Source organism: Lissotriton vulgaris, chromosome 5 (genome assembly GCF_964263255.1).
Source record: "Lissotriton vulgaris chromosome 5, aLisVul1.2, whole genome shotgun sequence".
Classification (NCBI taxonomy): Eukaryota; Metazoa; Chordata; class Amphibia; order Caudata; family Salamandridae; genus Lissotriton; species Lissotriton vulgaris.
Window position 1 is genome coordinate 1,183,583,645 of NC_141693.1, and position 17,664 is coordinate 1,183,601,308.

The 17,664-nt window shown below is 43.3% G+C and overlaps 2 protein-coding genes across 2 annotated transcripts in view; both read left to right on the plus strand.

Moving 5' to 3' along the window:
- The window catches only part of LOC147712229 (scavenger receptor cysteine-rich domain-containing protein DMBT1-like), a 1,653,398-nt gene that overhangs the window by 125,906 nt on the left and 1,509,828 nt on the right, over positions 1-17,664 (plus strand). The window lies entirely within an intron of this gene.
- The window catches only part of LOC147712231 (scavenger receptor cysteine-rich domain-containing protein DMBT1-like), a 66,107-nt gene continuing 65,238 nt past the window's right edge, over positions 16,796-17,664 (plus strand). The window contains exon 1 of the mRNA XM_086919272.1: positions 16,796-16,886. Within this exon, the coding sequence (XP_086775398.1) occupies positions 16,796-16,886 (91 nt within the window). The remainder of the gene's footprint in view (positions 16,887-17,664) is intronic.

Consider the following 17,664-nt stretch of genomic DNA (forward strand, 5'->3'; position numbering starts at 1 on the left):
CTCTGCAACTCTGGGCATTAAGCTTGCTTAATCTCCACAATGGCCCCCGCGGCAGGATGCCTGGCTTTCACCTTGGGGATGCCCTGTAGGGGCTATCTCACAGGGAAAAACCAGGACGGGTTCCCAAGGCAAGCGCGGAGATACCCTTTGGGGGTCGATTCTGGCGCTATATAAGAAACATAATAATAATAATAAAAATAATAATTTATAGCTAAATACACAAGAAGTTCTGCACTAGTGCACCGGGTTACCCATGGGAACCTTTACCCGAGTCGTTAGGGAATGGCCAGAGTTTCCTCCACCCACAGGCTGGCACTGGGCAAACATGTGACCCCCTCAGTACCCTCTTCAGAACACCCCTGAACCTGTGGAAAACAGAAGAAGGACATTGCCTACTGTTGTGACCTGTGAGGTCACAAGGGTTGAGCATGCCTCCACTTGTACCCAGGACTGACAAGTCGACTCGAAAGGTCAGTTGGCTGACCTCCTGCTAAGCTACAGAGACTCAAACGCTACAAGAATTCCACTTTTCAGAAGAGCCCAGCTGATCAGTCCCATCTGGGCTTGCCATGGGCCCTGCTGGTGGTTTCGCCTGGAGTGAGTCCTGACATATAAATGCTGTCCCTAAGGTCCTGGGGCCCTTAGATAAGTGTCAGTGTACTCCTCCTGACTAATCTTAGAAGTATGGACTTAGAATCTTTGTCAAGGAATTTTGCCTGGAGGACCAACAAAAGATGGAGCGTTTTCTTTAAGCCTGGGCAGTAAACTCCATTCCGTCGGAGATTTGGCAGTCCGCACTGTGCTTGGAGCGCAAAGTTTGGCAAAAAAAACTCCGCCTACTGCCGGTGGAGTAAAGTTTACTGGTGCTTGCCCTCTAGGGTGCATACAGAACATGTTGCTCATGTCAAAAGCCGCTTCCGTTGCTTTCTCGTTTTTTTAAACACATTTTGTTATTGGCAGTGAAACCGAAAGTGAAACACTTACTGCAATTTGCCATGCGCTAATTTTATTGTGCAAGGCTGGAGATCAACCTACTTCTTCCCTGCAAGATCAGGGCTGGGAAGTGGATGTGCTGGTTCTGTGGTGGCAGCAATAGGGGAAGACAGGAAGAGCAGCATAACTGCCATGCGGGCTTCTGCACAGCGCACACACCGAGCACAATGCAGGCTGCTGCTGCCCTCCTGGGGGCTGCGCTCTTTTGTGTCCTGCCAGCCGCAGATGCAGTCTGTGCAAGGAAGGCAGTCAGACTGTGAGTATTTTAAATGTTCTCCTGTTTAATGCTAGCTGCCGTGCTCTTCTGAAAGCTGAGTCAGGGCATTAGAACAGCCGGTGCATCAGCCAGGGAGGGCTTGCCTCTCACTCGTGCCTGCTCGGGGGTGACTTTACTTGTCACTGCCAGATGGTTCCTTGTCTGCATTGTCTGCCCAGACCATAAAAAACATTTTTTTCCCAGAGTTTTATTTGGAGCAAACTTGAATTAAAGGTATCACTGCACTTTACAGGCGCATCAGTTCCGTAATGTAAGGCACATTCATTTTTGCTAGGCACAGGAAGATTAAGTGATTTTCCCAGAATCAAAGGATGTTGAACATCGCTGGCGAAACTCTATTTGAGGTCGACCGCCCTAACCGTTAGGTTACATCCTCTCCACCATGTTATTTGCAAATCGGGATGACAACATGCATGGTGCCCAGTGTACTATTTTCTGTGTGTGACTGTGTGTATCCATTTCATACACCAGTGGCATATTGAATAAGCAGCACACTAAAGAAGTCTTGGGACTAGGGGACTAGGTTGACTTGAGTGGAGAAGTGTGGCTCACTGGTTAGAGCAGGCAGGCCCTGAAGCAAAGGTCAGACCCGTGACCAGGGTTCAATTCCCGACGCGGCAGGGTGTTGAGCTCAAATGTCCACGGACTCGATAATTCTCGCTTCGGTGCCTGACCTAATCATGGGTTCACACTCTGCAACTCTGGGCATTAAGCTTGCTTAATCTCCAGAACGCCCCCGCGGCGGGATGCCTGGCTTTCAGCTTGGGGATGCCCTGTAGGGGCTGTCTCACAGGGAAAAACCAGGACGGGTTCCCAAGGCAAGTGCGGAGATACCCCTTCGGGGGTCGATTCTGGTGCTATATAAGAATGTAATATTAATAATAATAATCAATGGTGTAGGCTTTAAATGAATTCCTTGTATTTTAAGTGTGCAGTGCCCTCTAGTGGCAAATTTTATTAACAGGACTAAGCTTCTACATTCACATTACACTCAACGATCATAGCATTAGCACATATCTAGGTCTCGCCTGGCGTTGCACCGCGAAAACGCTGTCACCAGCGAGACTTATTGTCAGCGTCATGCCTCTCAAGGGAGACAGACCGGGGCACGCGCAGCAACTGGGGTCTGTGGACGCGCACGTACAGCCACGCGCACATCCCCTGTCCCGCTTTCGCAGGCAAGCCAGCATACAGTTTCACTTTCGCGTTTAGCAGCTACAGTGTTTTTATTGATTTATTTATGCGTTTTTTTATAGCGCAGACTTTACCCGAAGGTGTCAGAGAGCTTTGCAATAGAAACCGAACTGATACATGAGCACATTACAGGTGAACAAATTACAAAAGCAAACGCTTAGTTACATGAGGCAAAAGTGACAATCGTGAGCAAACAAAACACACGAGGTAGCAAACGGTGCATTACAGGAGGAAAAAGTGACATGTGTGAGGGTTACAAAAGCGTACAAAGTACAAATGGAGGTATAATACTGCAATAAATGGAGGACACTCAAACACAAGAACTTTCGGGCCATCGACTCACCCGGTCTGGGGGGGGGTGCTCCTAAACGATGGCTGGCTGCAGCCGGAGCACTCCAGTTCTTCTACAGGTCGGGCTGCACAATGCGGGGCTCTCTCCATAGGCATGGGAGCCCCACACTGCTATGTCCTGCTCCTCACCCGGGTCCCTGGACTTCAGCCCCCGCACTTCCTCTTTGGCGCCGGGGCATGCAAAAGTTGCAGGACAGCGCATGCGCGGGCAGCCCTTACTGTCCCAGGTCTCCTCCCCAGGCCGGATGACAAGCTGCTTTCTGTTTTGCTTGTTTTTGGTTTTGCCGTTAGTACATTCTGTGTTCTTTTGCTGCTAATGGAGCATTGTGAGCCGAGACCCGTTTAAACTCCAATTTGCTACCTTCCAGTGCCACCTAGAGGTCACTGGAAACACCGCAGCAGAAATGAGGAACATTGATCTTGAACTACTATAATCCAGCATTGGCAATGCCAGTCGGTCTTTCTTGTATGTAATGCTGAGCGTGGCCGATTGGAACAGCAAGATCTTGCATATTTTTGAATTTTAAACTCTATCAACCTCTCTCCACAAGCCTTCCCTTCTCGTTTTATAATCTCCCACACCCTTCTCCCTTTCGCTCTCAACCACTTTTCCACCAAACTTAAATGTTTAGCAATTCACTGTGACTCGTGCACACGTAACCTTGTAACGCGAGGTGTCTCCTTTAATGAATGGGATATTCGTTTCAGACACGTCACGTAGGAACTGGGAGATGATGCCTCTATTTTGTTGTGTATTTTGTTTCAGAGGGCAGCACAGTGCATAGCATTCTGAACCTCGCAGTTTGTAGAACAAGACGTCACAGGCATTAAACAACCCAGAGAATTACCACTGGTGTGCAAAAGAAATGTGACTACACAGTAATTCCAAACACGTCTTTATCGGGAGCTCAAATGTGCTTTTTCGCTACATAAATTACAAATGACAGCATGGAGAATAGACATGGAAAAAATTCAAGAGCGATCCTGTGAGTGCAGCAGCCACTAGCTACCTAGAAAATGCAGAGACTCTTTTAACTGAAATGAAACCTCAACACCTTTTGTGGTACACTAGAGTGCATGCACGATCCTCCAACAGAGGCGCCTCTCCATTATGGCGGAGGAGCGTCGCCCCACTGCTGATAGACAGCAGAGGCAAAAGTGAAAAATAAAATGATATAAAACATTTGTATTATTTTATATTTCAATGAGCCAGCAGAGTCATAGGGTGGGGCGGGGCCATATTGAGCTTCAGACTTGCCATTTGGACATGAGATGCAACTTTGGGGGGAGCTGCGTATAAGGCTGGATGGTCAACCAAAATCTACTTACGCAAGCACCAATTGCCCTTTTCTTGGTTTTGGTAGGCACAGGGAGCTTTAACGGTTTGCCCAGAATCACAGGATGCTGAGCCAACGCAAGGCTCGAACCTGGTTCTCCAGATCCAAAGTCAGCAGCTCAGGCCGTTAGGCCACACCCTCTCTCCTAATCATCATACTTCCAGCATAGGTCAGCTAAAAGAAACAAAAGACTCCTGGGAACATTTAATTTAGCACAACCAAAGCCAGGCCTGTGGTATCTCCACTCAGAAGTTCGCAGCACGGCTTCCCAATCCCGCCTCTGTACTCAAGGATTCATTGACTCCTGGGAACATTTAATTTAGCACAACCAAAGCCAGGCCTGTGGTATCTCCACTCAGAAGTTCGCTGCACGGGTTCCCAATCCCGCCTCGGTACTCAAGGATTCATTAAGTAAATCTTTCTTTTGAGCGTCACGGTCTGAGGGACTAAAGAGGCCTACTTTTCAACCACCTTTCATGCTGCACGACTCGAGCTGCAGTAAACAGAGACCAGCACCGAGCAATCGTGTGGGATTGCACCAGGTCACACTCTAGTGAGTGAGCAAAGAATGTCCGGGAGCGTTCCACAGATTCGACACACTGGCAGAAAAAATTACCAATAGACTGAGCCACACAAACCGTTAGAGAAAGAGAGAGAGGTCATATTACTCTTTGTTGATGAATCCAAAATAACAACGTTACCTATGATAGTCACAGACATTGATTCCCAGTTGGGGCCTACTCAGCCTTTCATGCTTGTGAGATCGGTAAAAAGAGGCTGTTGGTTATCAGCACGCCTGTTACTGAATTTGCAAAGTGCCTAGACAAGGAACATGGTTATTAACTATTTGTTGGCTCCACTTACACCATCGCTGTGTCCTGATCTATGAGCTTCATATGTTCCGAAACAAAGAAATAAACAGTTAAAGACTCAGGTACTTGCAGGAGATGATACAATAAACATCTCAGTGACACAGTAATGCTTTTTTGACAGATATCAACCGGCAGAGATTTTGCCACAGCCACGAGGGACAGTGTAATGCTTCACATAGGGTGGTGAACACAAGCAGTGTTGCAGATAGCCGGGAGGAATCAGAGGGGCATATGGATTTGGAGATATTGTAGTGAACAGTCACATTTGTAGAGCCATTCTGCCCCTGAAATAGGCCATGAAGCGATCCAATTGCATCAGGAACAGGCGCCCTTCGGAGAGCATTATTGGAAGGGTGTTAGGTCATGTATGCCCTATGTGGGAGATGTTGGTTGAGGTGCGCGAGATATGGATGATTGATGTGTGTGTCAAAAGGGGGGTTTCCGGTCCTGGGTCAGTGGCATTCATGTCAATCTTTATCTTTGGGGCCAGGCAGTATGTTTTTCTTTTTTTTTTGTATAAATATTTATGCATTCAAGTTTCTCCTCAGTGCCCCATTGGAGAAACAGATGAGTGAAAGTGAGGGCAAAGGTTGTGGAGACGAATGTAGAGAGAAAGGTAGGTAGGATGGAAGAAAGCAAGAGAAAAGTCAAGTGTTGAAAGAGGAGTCGAAGGAAACAGAGGGAGTGATGGAGACAGGGTGTAACAAGCATTTGCAATGCAACAGGTCTCGCATTTACGCAAGTTTAAGCTACTGGCATTGTAAATAACAATGTGGTTTATTTATGTTTCAAAAACCAAAACATAAATAAAAGGCATTGTCATTTACAATGCCAATAGCTCAAACTCGCGTAAATGCGAGACCTGTTGCATTGCAGATGCTTGTTTGAGTATGCCAGCATGCAGAGCTCCGAACAAGTCAGCAGATTTTTGGGCAACTCAGTGGTTTTCATGGAGTGAAACTCTGAACTCCGCCCAGGCCTCGTTTTTTGGCTAAACCTTGCTCTCCAAGCGGAGCATGAAGTGCCAAAACTGTGAATTTCACCTAAGGACCGGAGTTTACCTCCCAGGCCTACTGGTTACGTATTTCAAATTGGAAGTTAAAGCTTATTACATGTAATAAGGTAACTCAAATGTTATCCTATGAGAAAGGTAGGCCTTACAGTTGTTGAAAATGAATGTAATAGATTTTACTACCAGGACATGTAAAACTAAAAGGTACATGTCTAATTTTTTTAATGCACTACAACCTACCTTCTGGGCTGTCCAGGGCCTACCCTAGAAGTAACTTATATTCAATAAAAAGGAAGGTTTGGGCCAGGAAAAAAGTTTCTTTGGATAGGAAGACTAATAATATCGTGCACTCAATATTTTCCTATTGTGTTCCATGCAAACAAAGTAAACTATGAAAGTGTGCTGCTTTAGAACAAATGGGTAAAAGGGCCTCCAAAGGAGTTTGTTTTCAAGATTGACTTGGGTTGTTTAGATGAATTAGATATAGGTAACTGAATTATCCTGGGACAAATTAATTTCAATAAATCAGACTAACTAGACACAACAATACTCAACATTAAAACAAATATTGACATGAAAACAAATAGACATGTGTATATGCAAAAAAATAGATTTTATCAAAATTTAAATTAGCAGGGAAAAATACAATAGACCAAAATGTACAACACAGGGATACAAGACAAGTGTTAGAAAATCAATCAAACTCTCTGTATAGCCTGTGACAAGCTTATCCAAAAACAAGAAGTGGAGATATTTTCTTTCGGATAAAGCAGAAGTCGACGTTTCGGTCTCTATGGGCAACTCAGTGAGACCATCATCAGGACAATTGAAACAAAATATTGTAACTCCCCATGGGCGAGAATCACTGCCGGTATCTTTACTTTTTAGATTTGGGCGGCTTCAGTAGTGTTGGTAATGGGTCTTGGAGCAGTAACCACCGGTCGGAATCTTTAGCAGGGACTCAGGTGATGCATGAAGTTTTTAATCTGTGCACTTCAAAGAAGTGCAAAGGGAAGAAATTGATTGCTCAATGAGAGTTGTTGCGCACATCCAGGAAAATTCGGTTGTGCTCAGAGGATCGTCTGTTAATGAACGATCTGTTAGGCTTCTCAGAAATCAAATCGCGCGCAAGTCTCTTCCGTCACTGAATGACGGAAGAGACTTGCGCGCGATTTGATTTCTGAGAAGCCTAACAGATCGTTCATTAACAGACGATCCTCTGAGCACAACCGAATTTTCCTGGATGTGCGCAACAACTCTCATTGAGCAATCAATTTCTTCCCTTTGCACTTCTTTGAAGTGCACAGATTAAAAACTTCATGCATCACCTGAGTCCCTGCTAAAGATTCCGACCGGTGGTTACTGCTCCAAGACCCATTACCAACACTACTGAAGCCACCCAAATCTAAAAAGTAAAGATACCGGCAGTGATTCTCGCCCTTGGGGAGTTACAATATTTTGTTTCAATTGTCCTGATGATGGTCTCACTGAGTTGCCCATAGAGACCGAAACGTCGACTTCTGCTTTATCCGAAAGAAAATATCTCCACTTCTTGTTTTTGGATAAGCTTGTCACAGGCTATACAGAGAGTTTGATTGATTTCCTAACACTTGTCTTGTATCCCTGTGTTGTACATTTTGGTCTATTGTATTTTTCCCTGCTAATTTAAATTTTGATAAAATCTATTTTTTTGCATATACACATGTCTATTTGTTTTCATGTCAATATTTGTTTTAATGTTGAGTATTGTTGTGTCTAGTTAGTCTGAGTCATTTGATTTATTGAAATTAATTTGTCCCAGGATAATTCAGTTACCTATATCTAATTCATCTAAACAACCCAAGTCAATCTTGAAAACAAACTCCTTTGGAGGCCCTTTTACCCATTTGATCACTCTTCACCCAGCCCCCAAAGGTTTACTGGGTAGCTCACTTTACTTAACAGCTTTAGAACAAAGCCTACCTGTTTCTGTGAAAACTTTGAAAAAAACTAGACATCCATATGGCTACCTAGAACCAAAGCGCACAATAAAGAGAGCCTCTTAGACTAATTTTAACACATCTTGTTTCCAGTTCAATGGATTTAAACAATAAAGTCAATGTACTAAGAGATTTCAGTTTTCAATAACATCATTAAAAGATATTCACTACTCTGAGAACCCGTTGGGAGGAGGACATTGGCAAGGAGATCCCGGAGACGACCTGGTCCCAACTGGTGCGGCGAGCCTGGAAGGGCACACGCCACGCCCGCTTTCAATTGGTCCACTACTACGTACTCCATAGGGCATATCTGACCCCGGCGAAAATCCAACGATATTTTGCAACAAGCTCGGCGGACTGCCCCAGATGCCCGGCGCAGGAGGCGGACCTTCTCCACATGTTGTGGTCCTGCCCGGGATTGTCCTCCTATTGGATGGAAGTGGGGAAGACCCTGAAGGAGGTGACGGGGAGATCCTTATCGGTTGATGCGGCAGTGGGACTCCTGCACTGGTTTCCTCATACCCCCAAAAACAAAATTACTAGCAAATTCATCGATTTAGGGCTTCTCCTTGCTAAACGAGAGGTGACCAGGAACTGGAAGGCACGGGCTGGTCCGACAGGGAGCCGGTGGCACAGCGAACTCTTGAAGTGGGCAGCGGGGGAAAGCACACTGAGATACCAGCTGGCTAGGAGACAGCGTAACAAGAAGGCACAGGAGGCAGCGCTAGAATGGGAGACGTTAGTGCAGGCCCTCAGAGATTATTGCGCCCCCAGCGACTCTGAAAGTGAGGAAGCAGCTCGCCCCAAGTCCCGATAGACGATTGCACTTTTCAGCTCTGTTGCTTTCCCCATGGGTCCTATCGCAGATCCTGATACGGTTGTTACCGTGCACTGATGGCGGGGTTGGGTAGGGATTGCTTTGGTTCATAGTGTTTTGAGGGTGGGGTTTTCTTTCTGGGTTTTGTAGGCTTGTTTGGAAAAGCAGATGACGGACAGTGGATCATCCGGACCAGCTTCGCCTTCCTGCTGAGCCCCCATTGAATTTCGCCGCCCGACCGTAGGGTTGTGGGCTGAATGGCTGTGTAAGAGTACATATTGCTGGGGGGCGGAGGTTTGTGTTTCATTGCTTTTGTTTGATCTATAATGCTGGTCGAATATGTAACGATTTACTGATTCCTGCAATAAAAATATATTAAAAAAAAAAAAAAATCATTAAAAGATATTGTACGTCATTCTTTTGTTTGGACTGTCACACAAATGTTGCTTCAAATTAGTTGCTTTATCAATGAATGTTTTAAAACATGGATCAATGATGTGTCAGCAGCTTGATTGTAGATGCCCAATGCATTTCGGGTGACAACACCCTTAGTCAAAGATAACTATAAGTAAAAAAGAAATAAAGCAAAACAGTAGTCTATCACAATTATGTTCTTTGATTCTCATTTAGACAAAATATTCTACTTTATATGAATATTGAGCTCAATCTAACCTGCAAGACTATCTTGACCAAGTCTTAGATACCGCCTCAGAACGTACCCACACAATAAACCGCGCAACACTATTACAACAGACATGCAAGGATAAACCATTGCGAGAGGTTGTGTTTTAGGTGAAGCAGTGTGCTCCCATTCCTTTTCTGTTTCAAAAGGCTCCCTTTAGCAATTGAGCTGACTAGCTTTTGGAGATGCACCTTTGAGGGGTACTGAGCCCAGAAAGGATTGTGGCAGCTTGCTCAGCAAACCTAGATAATTTCTGTGTTTTATCCCTACTGATGAAGGATAATATCCAGAAACACATGTCTAGAGATTGACAGCACTAACCTGCACCAACTTTGGTGAACCACTACAGCAAAAACTCAAGTAAGCATTTAAAATGAACTGCATTTACAATAATGCTAAGGGGTGAACTGAGCTGGGAGGTGAATCAGTGTGCTCCCACCCCCCTTACATTCAAAGAGGTTTATTAATTACATTTTCCCAAATTCAGAGGAAATTACATGCAGACGGGTCCCCAAAGCAAACTCTGCATGCCTTTCCGTGCCGCCACTGAAAGGCATCTTGAAAACCCCATGCTAATATGGCTGGCGGTGTTTGATAGACACCACCACCATATAAACCCTTTTCCGCCCCTGTCGCAAGGCGACAGGGGCGGAAAAGCGGTGGACAGTCTTTCCTTTTGCCGCAGACCCCCCAGCCATACTAATATGGCGGGGGGTCATTCCGAAGCGGATGTCGAGCGGATCTTCCCCGCTAGGCCGGCAGTGGCTACCACCGGCCTGGCGGGGGCGATCCCCCGCCATCCTAATGGGCCCCATAGTGTGCAAAAACCATGCTGACATTTAAAAAAATATTATAGATCTTATAACTTATATCTCAGAGCTTAATTGTCTTGTAAAGTAGACCCTTTTGTCTAAATGAAAAACAAAAGAACACAATTGTGAGAGAGTACTGCTTTGCGTATTTATTTATAGTCACCCCTGACGAAGGTTGTTGTCACCCAAAATGCATTGAGTATCTACAATCAAGCTGCTGACACAGCATTGATCCACTCGTTGAAATGTCATTGATAAAGAAATGGATGTGAAGACACATTTGTGTGACAGTCTAAACAAGGGATTGATGTACAGTAACTTTTAATGAGGTTATTAAACACTCAAATGTGTTAGTACGTTGATTTTGTTGTTTACATTCATTGAACTTGAAGTAAGAAGTGCTAAAATTGGCCTGCTAGCTCTCTTTGTACTGAGCTTTGGCTCTAGATAGCCATATGGTTGTCTAGTTTCCATCCAAGTTTTCACGCAGACAGTTGGGCTCCATTCTAAAGCAGCACACATTCATTGTTTACTTTGGTTACATTGGACACAATAGGGAAATTTTGAGTGCATGGCAATATTGTAGTCTTCCTATCTGAGTTTTTCTACCTACCACCTAAATGTCTTTTGAGGAGATTGCTCATATTACATATATACTGCTGAAGATGCCTCAGACATCTAGGGGCATATTTACAGGGGCTTTATCTCCAATTTTTTGGCTTAAAAAGCCAAAAAAACAGATAAAACTATCACCCTATTTACAAGAGGGTGCTAACATGCATAATCGCATGTTAGCACCCTTTTTCCCTACGCTTCCCTTTGCATCGATCATGAGAAGCAAAGTGGGTGTCACTGGGCGTACCCCGGATGGACAACCTTGCAAATATTGCTTATGTTCACATTGCGATATTTACAAGGCTGCCCCAGCATTTTAGCACATGTTAGTTTTTGGAGAAAACCGCTGTTTCTCCAAAGACTAACATCTGCTAAAAGGCAGACTTACCTATCCCCAACATTGGGGTGGATTATGCTGATGGGTTGTATCAGCAAGGTTATCACCGTTTAGTAGGGAACATTGCTGAAAAACCAGCAACGATCCCTGCAAAACGGCGATAACCTCGCTATCTCTGGAATTTTTATCGCCCTGGAGAAACACGTTGTTATTAACGCGCTACCAGGGCGATAAATTCCAGAGACTGCCATCGATAATTATCACTGGCCGTTAATAATATGTACCCTAGTCTCTAATCTAAGAGGTTAGAAGTTTAGCACTACGTCTGGTACAGTTTCACAACAGTCAAGAAAACTCAAATATTTAGTGAAAAAGGAGGTGAAACAACTTCTCTGTGCTACCACACCTATGCAATACCAAAAAGTGAAGTGAAAACAGAGCGGTTTAAGAATCACAATCAAACCAATCCTGTTCAAATTCAAATTTAAAAAAAAACTTCATGCCTAGATGGTATGCGCTTTTGAACAAATGCTCGTTGGACCTCATCCTTTTAATAATTGAGGAACGTTTGCAAATTTTGAAAGACTTCGAGGAAATTCATGAATTAAAAATAGCATTAGAGACCAAAATTTAAGCCGATATGCCGAATAGCTCTGGATGAGATCAACGAAAAGCCGGACTCGTACGCTATATGAATACGAAATGTTTTTGGATTGAAGGTAGCTTACATACAACTCTAGTTGAAAACCTTTGTTGGTCAATTCAGTTAAAAAAACTATTCACTCTTTCGTTTTCTTTTTTCATTTGGGTTGAGATTATTACTGGTTTGGTCACTGGTGTGACCAAGGGCCACACATATACCATCAGGGGGTAATTGGGTTGGAGTGGGGTAAGGTGAGTGTACATCTACTGGCTGAAATGAATTGTGCAGTGTGGAAATAGAAAACGCAGAAACAATCACAGTTGACCAAATAGTGTGATCCTTGACAATTGTTTTATTTTACTTTTCCCTCTTTTCCTACATTTTCACATATGAGGGCCTCAAAATGCATGAAATGAGAATGTGCACTGTACAAAAAACTTCTCCTGTGTTTTATTTAATTTACTAGAATTTTGCTCATGTATGATAGCAGCCTCAGCCACCCATAGCTTGCACATAACAACTGACGTGCCTCTTAGTCCACTATTGGCATTGTTGCTCAAGTGGTAATGAAGCATGAATGTTTCTAAATCCATGTTTGAAAACTATCGCCGTTTAAAAACAAATACTTCTCAATGCACTGATAGAATCTGATTTTCTAAATTGAAAGGTCTGCATGGTAATGAAATACATATTTTGAATTTTGAAGAGACAATATCGTATTTTACATGCGTGCTGCAAGATGTCTTTATAAATGCAGGACTCCCTGGTTAATTCCTCTCTTTAACTGGGATTAACATTTTTAAAAAATGCTTGTCTGTTTATTTAACATATTTCTATGTTGGTGCTCTGTTGATAAAACAGCAGCCCAGTGCTGCTGTTGACCAGAGGGTCACACATAAAGTTCAGTGGGCCACATGCGACCCCCGGGCCGTACTTTGAGTATCACTGGATTAAACTATGGTTCGATTGGAGCCAATCATCGACACGTTTAATGCTAATTTTCACCAAGCAGGCACGTACAGGTGTTCCCATTTACACTGGAGCTCCATGGAACTTGTTTTTTTCACATACGTACCTTCTTTTCACTATGCAATGACAAGGTTTGTTTCTACCACCACACCGGTTGTCTCTAGAAGCTGTAAAAATTCCAATGCACTTGCGGAGAATTATAAAGAAGGTTTTACTTATTACCTTTCTCCTAATTTTTCACTTCACTCTGATTATGCCATGTCTAAAGTTTATTTTTTCATCTAATCCATTTTGAAACGTTCATTGATCAAGCAACAAATGTGAAGCAACATTTGTGTTACAGTCCAAAAAAAGGATTGATGTACAATAACTTCTAATGATGTGATTAAACACAGAAATGGGTTAGTATGTTGACTTTATTGTTTAAATCTTATGAACTAGAAGTAAGATGTTTTAACATTAGCCTTTCGGGCTCTAGGTAGCCATATGGTTGTCTAGTTTCTTTAAACGGTTTGTAATACCATATCGGAAGGTCAATTTAAAAGTGCACACACAGGCTGCAATGGTAAGTGTTTGACATGTTTAAAGGGTTACTTAAGTGGGTGGCACATTCTGTGCTGCAGACCCACTGGTAGCATTTAATTTACAGGCCCTGGGCACAGATAGTACCACTTTACTAGGGGCTTAGAAGAAATTAAATATGCCAATTGGGTATAAGCTAATTCTACCAGGTTTTAAGGGGAGATCACAAGCACTTTAGGACTGTTGTGCAGTGGAAATGTGCGCAATGTTCTAAAATCATCAAAAACAAAGTCAACAGAACAGGAGGTTTAAAGACAAAAAGTTAGAGCGAAAAAACCATAACAAGGATGCTAGGTTTAACGCGCGGTATTCACAAAGATTCTCAGTCATTCTAACTCCTCTGGTTGCTTTACTTCACCAGCAGGGTATTTTCGTTCAACTTTTTCTGAACAACGGACACATTCATGCTCCTTCAAAAGAATTGGTTCAGCAGCTTACATTGAGGATTCTCACCCTAATGCAGACACATGGATTTCTCATTAATTGGAAAAAATCTGAATTGAGTCCATCTCAGAATAGGCTGTTTATTAAAGATCGGTTTCTCACAGCTCAAGGGACAGTGACTCTATTTCCTAGCCAGGGTCGACAAGATTCAGTCTCTCATCTGGTCTTTGCTTCTCCAGTCTTCACCTAGAATATTTCCACCCTTGAGGTGCGGGGGAATATGCAAACCACAGTTTTTCTTGTTCCTGGGGCAAGATTCCATCTTCACCACCTCAAGAGTTTCATTAATTCATTAATATGGAATCCTCTGATTCACAATCTCTATCGCAGGATAGGACTGACTTAGGAAGTGTGCCATCATCCTATATGGTGGATCTAGACCTAGGATCTCCTAGTGGGGGTTCCTGAATGTACTTCTCCTTCTGGGTAATCATCAGGTCCAGCCCAGATGGTCTCTTGCTCAGAGCAGGAAGACCTCCCACTGGAAGGAGCTGGAAGCTGCTCACCTCGCTATGTAGGCATTTTCAAAACTGTTTTCAGGAAAAAGAGTTCTGATTTGAACAGAAAATATGATACCCAAGTCATATCTGATGAAACAGGGAGGCACACGGTTGGCTTTGTTGGCTCATATTTTGGACAAAATCTTTCAATGGGTGGAAAGGTAGATCAGGTTCATTTGAGTAATTCACATTTGAGGGCCACTGAAGGTGATCACTGATAACTGACTCATTGAGCAGGATAACTCCATCGTCCACTGACTTTTGTCTTCACTCAAAGGTGTTCTCTCTGGTAGTGCAGAGGTGTAGATCCCCGGCAATAAAATCCTTTACCACTTTCAATGCCTTGTGTCACAGGTTCTGCTCTCTGACGAAGGACGTTCAAGTTTTGGGGGTGGGTGCTCTGTCCTGCAGGTGGTATACAGGTGTACCCTATGACTTTGCCCCTTTCCCTCTCATTCCCATGTTTTTCTGAGGGTGATGAAAGAGAAGCTAACTGTGATTCCGATTGCATGAATTTTAGCATGCTCTAATTGTTTTCTTCTCCTAAATTCTATGATGGTGGAGAGAGAGTGGATTTTGTCAACCTCTCCACCTCCTTTGATGATTCTGATTCTCCAGTAGGATGTTCTCAGCACTCACGTTAAAGCCCAGGAAGTAGGGAGTTTAAGATTGTCTAGAAGGGGACTCCCTGATTCCTTAGTGTCTACCCTTCAAACTTCTCGAAGGGGTTCCACTTTGAAAGCTTATTTAAGGCATTAAGGGTCTTACAGTAATTGCTGTGTGGCTAAAGAGTTAGATCATTCCACGACACACCTTTCGAGATCATGACTTTCCTTAAGGAGGGGGTTTCTTTGCAGCTGAGGAGCTCTACTCTTAAAAGTTCAGTGAGCATCAATAAAGGCTACTAGCGTTTCTTTGGGATAAACTGGTGCATTTTATGGATTTGGGTCTCAGACTCTTTAACAGGTTATTATTTAATGTGCATTCTACTTACCCTCATTGTTTTCTCTCTTGGGATCTGCTGTTGATGTTGGAGGGGTTAAAGTTGACACCATGTGCGCCTTTACAAGATATAGATATCATGACTTTGACCCTCAATCATTCTTCCTGGTGGGTCAATTATCTCTGCTAGGAGGTTGGGGGATCTGGGCACTCTTTCCTTCAGGCTCCTTTTTTGTTGAGTTTTTGAGGATAGAGTTGTCCTGCATCCTCTCCCTTCCTTCATATCTAAGATTAATTATTTCTTCCACAGGGATCAGGTGGTGATTCTTCCACAGTTTTGTCCCTCTCTTCTTCTTCAGAGGAAGAACTTCTTCATAACTTGAATGTGAGGAGAATAACTAGTTTATCTTCAGAGGGGGGCTTCCTTCAGGGTTTCTAAGTCTTTATTTGTCAATTTTGGCCCAGCTAAGAAGGCTACAAGCCAACTGTTTCTTCTCCCAGTCACTGGGTTCGAACCCTCATTTCCATGGCTAATTCTGTTTCCGACTTCTCAACTCTTTATGGCATTGAGAGCAAGTTTACTTGAAGCATGACCTCCTCAGAAGTGGAGCTTCTGGATACTTCTATTTCTGAGATTTGTTGGGAGGCTACTTTGGCTTCCTGTCCACTATCAATTTAGGCATGGAATTGGGGTGCAAGATGTCTTTGCTTGACGAGTATTGGCCTTAATGAACCAATAGGTGTTCTTTAATGTATCCACTCTCTGTATGTTTCTTCATCCTTCAAATTTCACTATGCTTGGAAGCATACAGGTTTTTGAGTTGTCCTGATTCTTTTGCCATTGTACTTCTCAATCGTAAAGTATTGGAAAGTGAGGGGAGGTGATAAAGTAATGCCTCAATTACTTACAGATAATTGCATTACTCAGAGCGCCTACTCTTGCTTTCCATACTGACTCCCTCTCGGTTCCACCAGGCCAACAACAAAACGTCACTGCTTGGTGATTTTTAACAAACTGGAGGTTGGGGAGGGAGGATTCTTTTTATTTACAGCTAGCTCGTTTGAGATTGGTTGTCTGTTGAGACAGGACTACCTCATTCAGTAAGTATGGAAAGTGAGGAGAAGGACTCAGAGTAATGCAATTACCAGTAAGTAATTGAGACATTACAAATTAAGTAAATTATCAAACCCCATGAGAAGTAACTCTGCTACTATTAACTTATTTACACATATCAAAGCATATCAAAGCATAAATCAGTCATTCTCTTCTCCTTGATTAAATGTGATGATCTGTGTCTTTCTTTTCTCAGCCTGGAAGCACCACCTGGTTGCATTTATGATTACGTTGAGGTGTATGATGGTTCCCATAATGCCTCTGCTCTGCTGGGGAAAATCTGCAGTGACTCATACTACAGCTTCACATCTACGTCCAACAGAATGAATGTCCTGTTCAAAAGTGACTACATGATCACATTATCTGGGTTCCAGGCTAACTATTACACATACAGGTGTAATACAAGTAGCACAAGTAAGTTTAGCCCCTGAAGTAAAGAGTGACAGCCGGTACTAATATAGCTGCCTTCATGCCAAGCAGTGATAAGAACTTACACAGAAGGCTTGAATGACATGTCGCGCTCAGCTGTGAGAGTCGCCTGCCTTCTGGTGCCTGCCTGAGGAGAGTTTGACACATGTAGCCAGGCCCTCAGCCAACCCCACACATTATGTGTTGGAAGGCCATGCACAGGTTGAGATTGGCTGCCTGCAGGGGGGTCCTCTGCCTTTGGGAGGGTTGGCCTCAAGGCACCGTGTTGCCAATACCCTTCTGTGATAGGCTAAAGGCCGTGCAAGGCTTGGAGTTGGTTGCCTGTGGGGGGCGTTTGACATAGGGCCTGGCTTTATGTATGGTAATAAAATATTACTTTAAGTTAAAAATAAAACAACTAGAAATTCACTGAGAAAAAACAAAGGTCAAAGTAATGTCATAGATAGCTGAATATGTTGATGACATTGTGAACTAAAAAAAATACCAACATTCAGGAGTTATAGGTAGCAATGCTAACTATATCTTGCGATCTGCCATGCACCGCTCATGAGCTCACATATTACATCACTCATGACAAGTTCCATGATGTCATTATGATATCACTGATGATATCTCAAATGACATCATTGATTACATCACTGAACAGATTTACATAAATCACAATAGCACACTTGTTGGTTAAATAACTTTCTGCCAAATTTGGTATAATTGAATTCAGCCATTTTTTTGTCTATTGTTTTTTAATTTTTCCAATGACAATTGT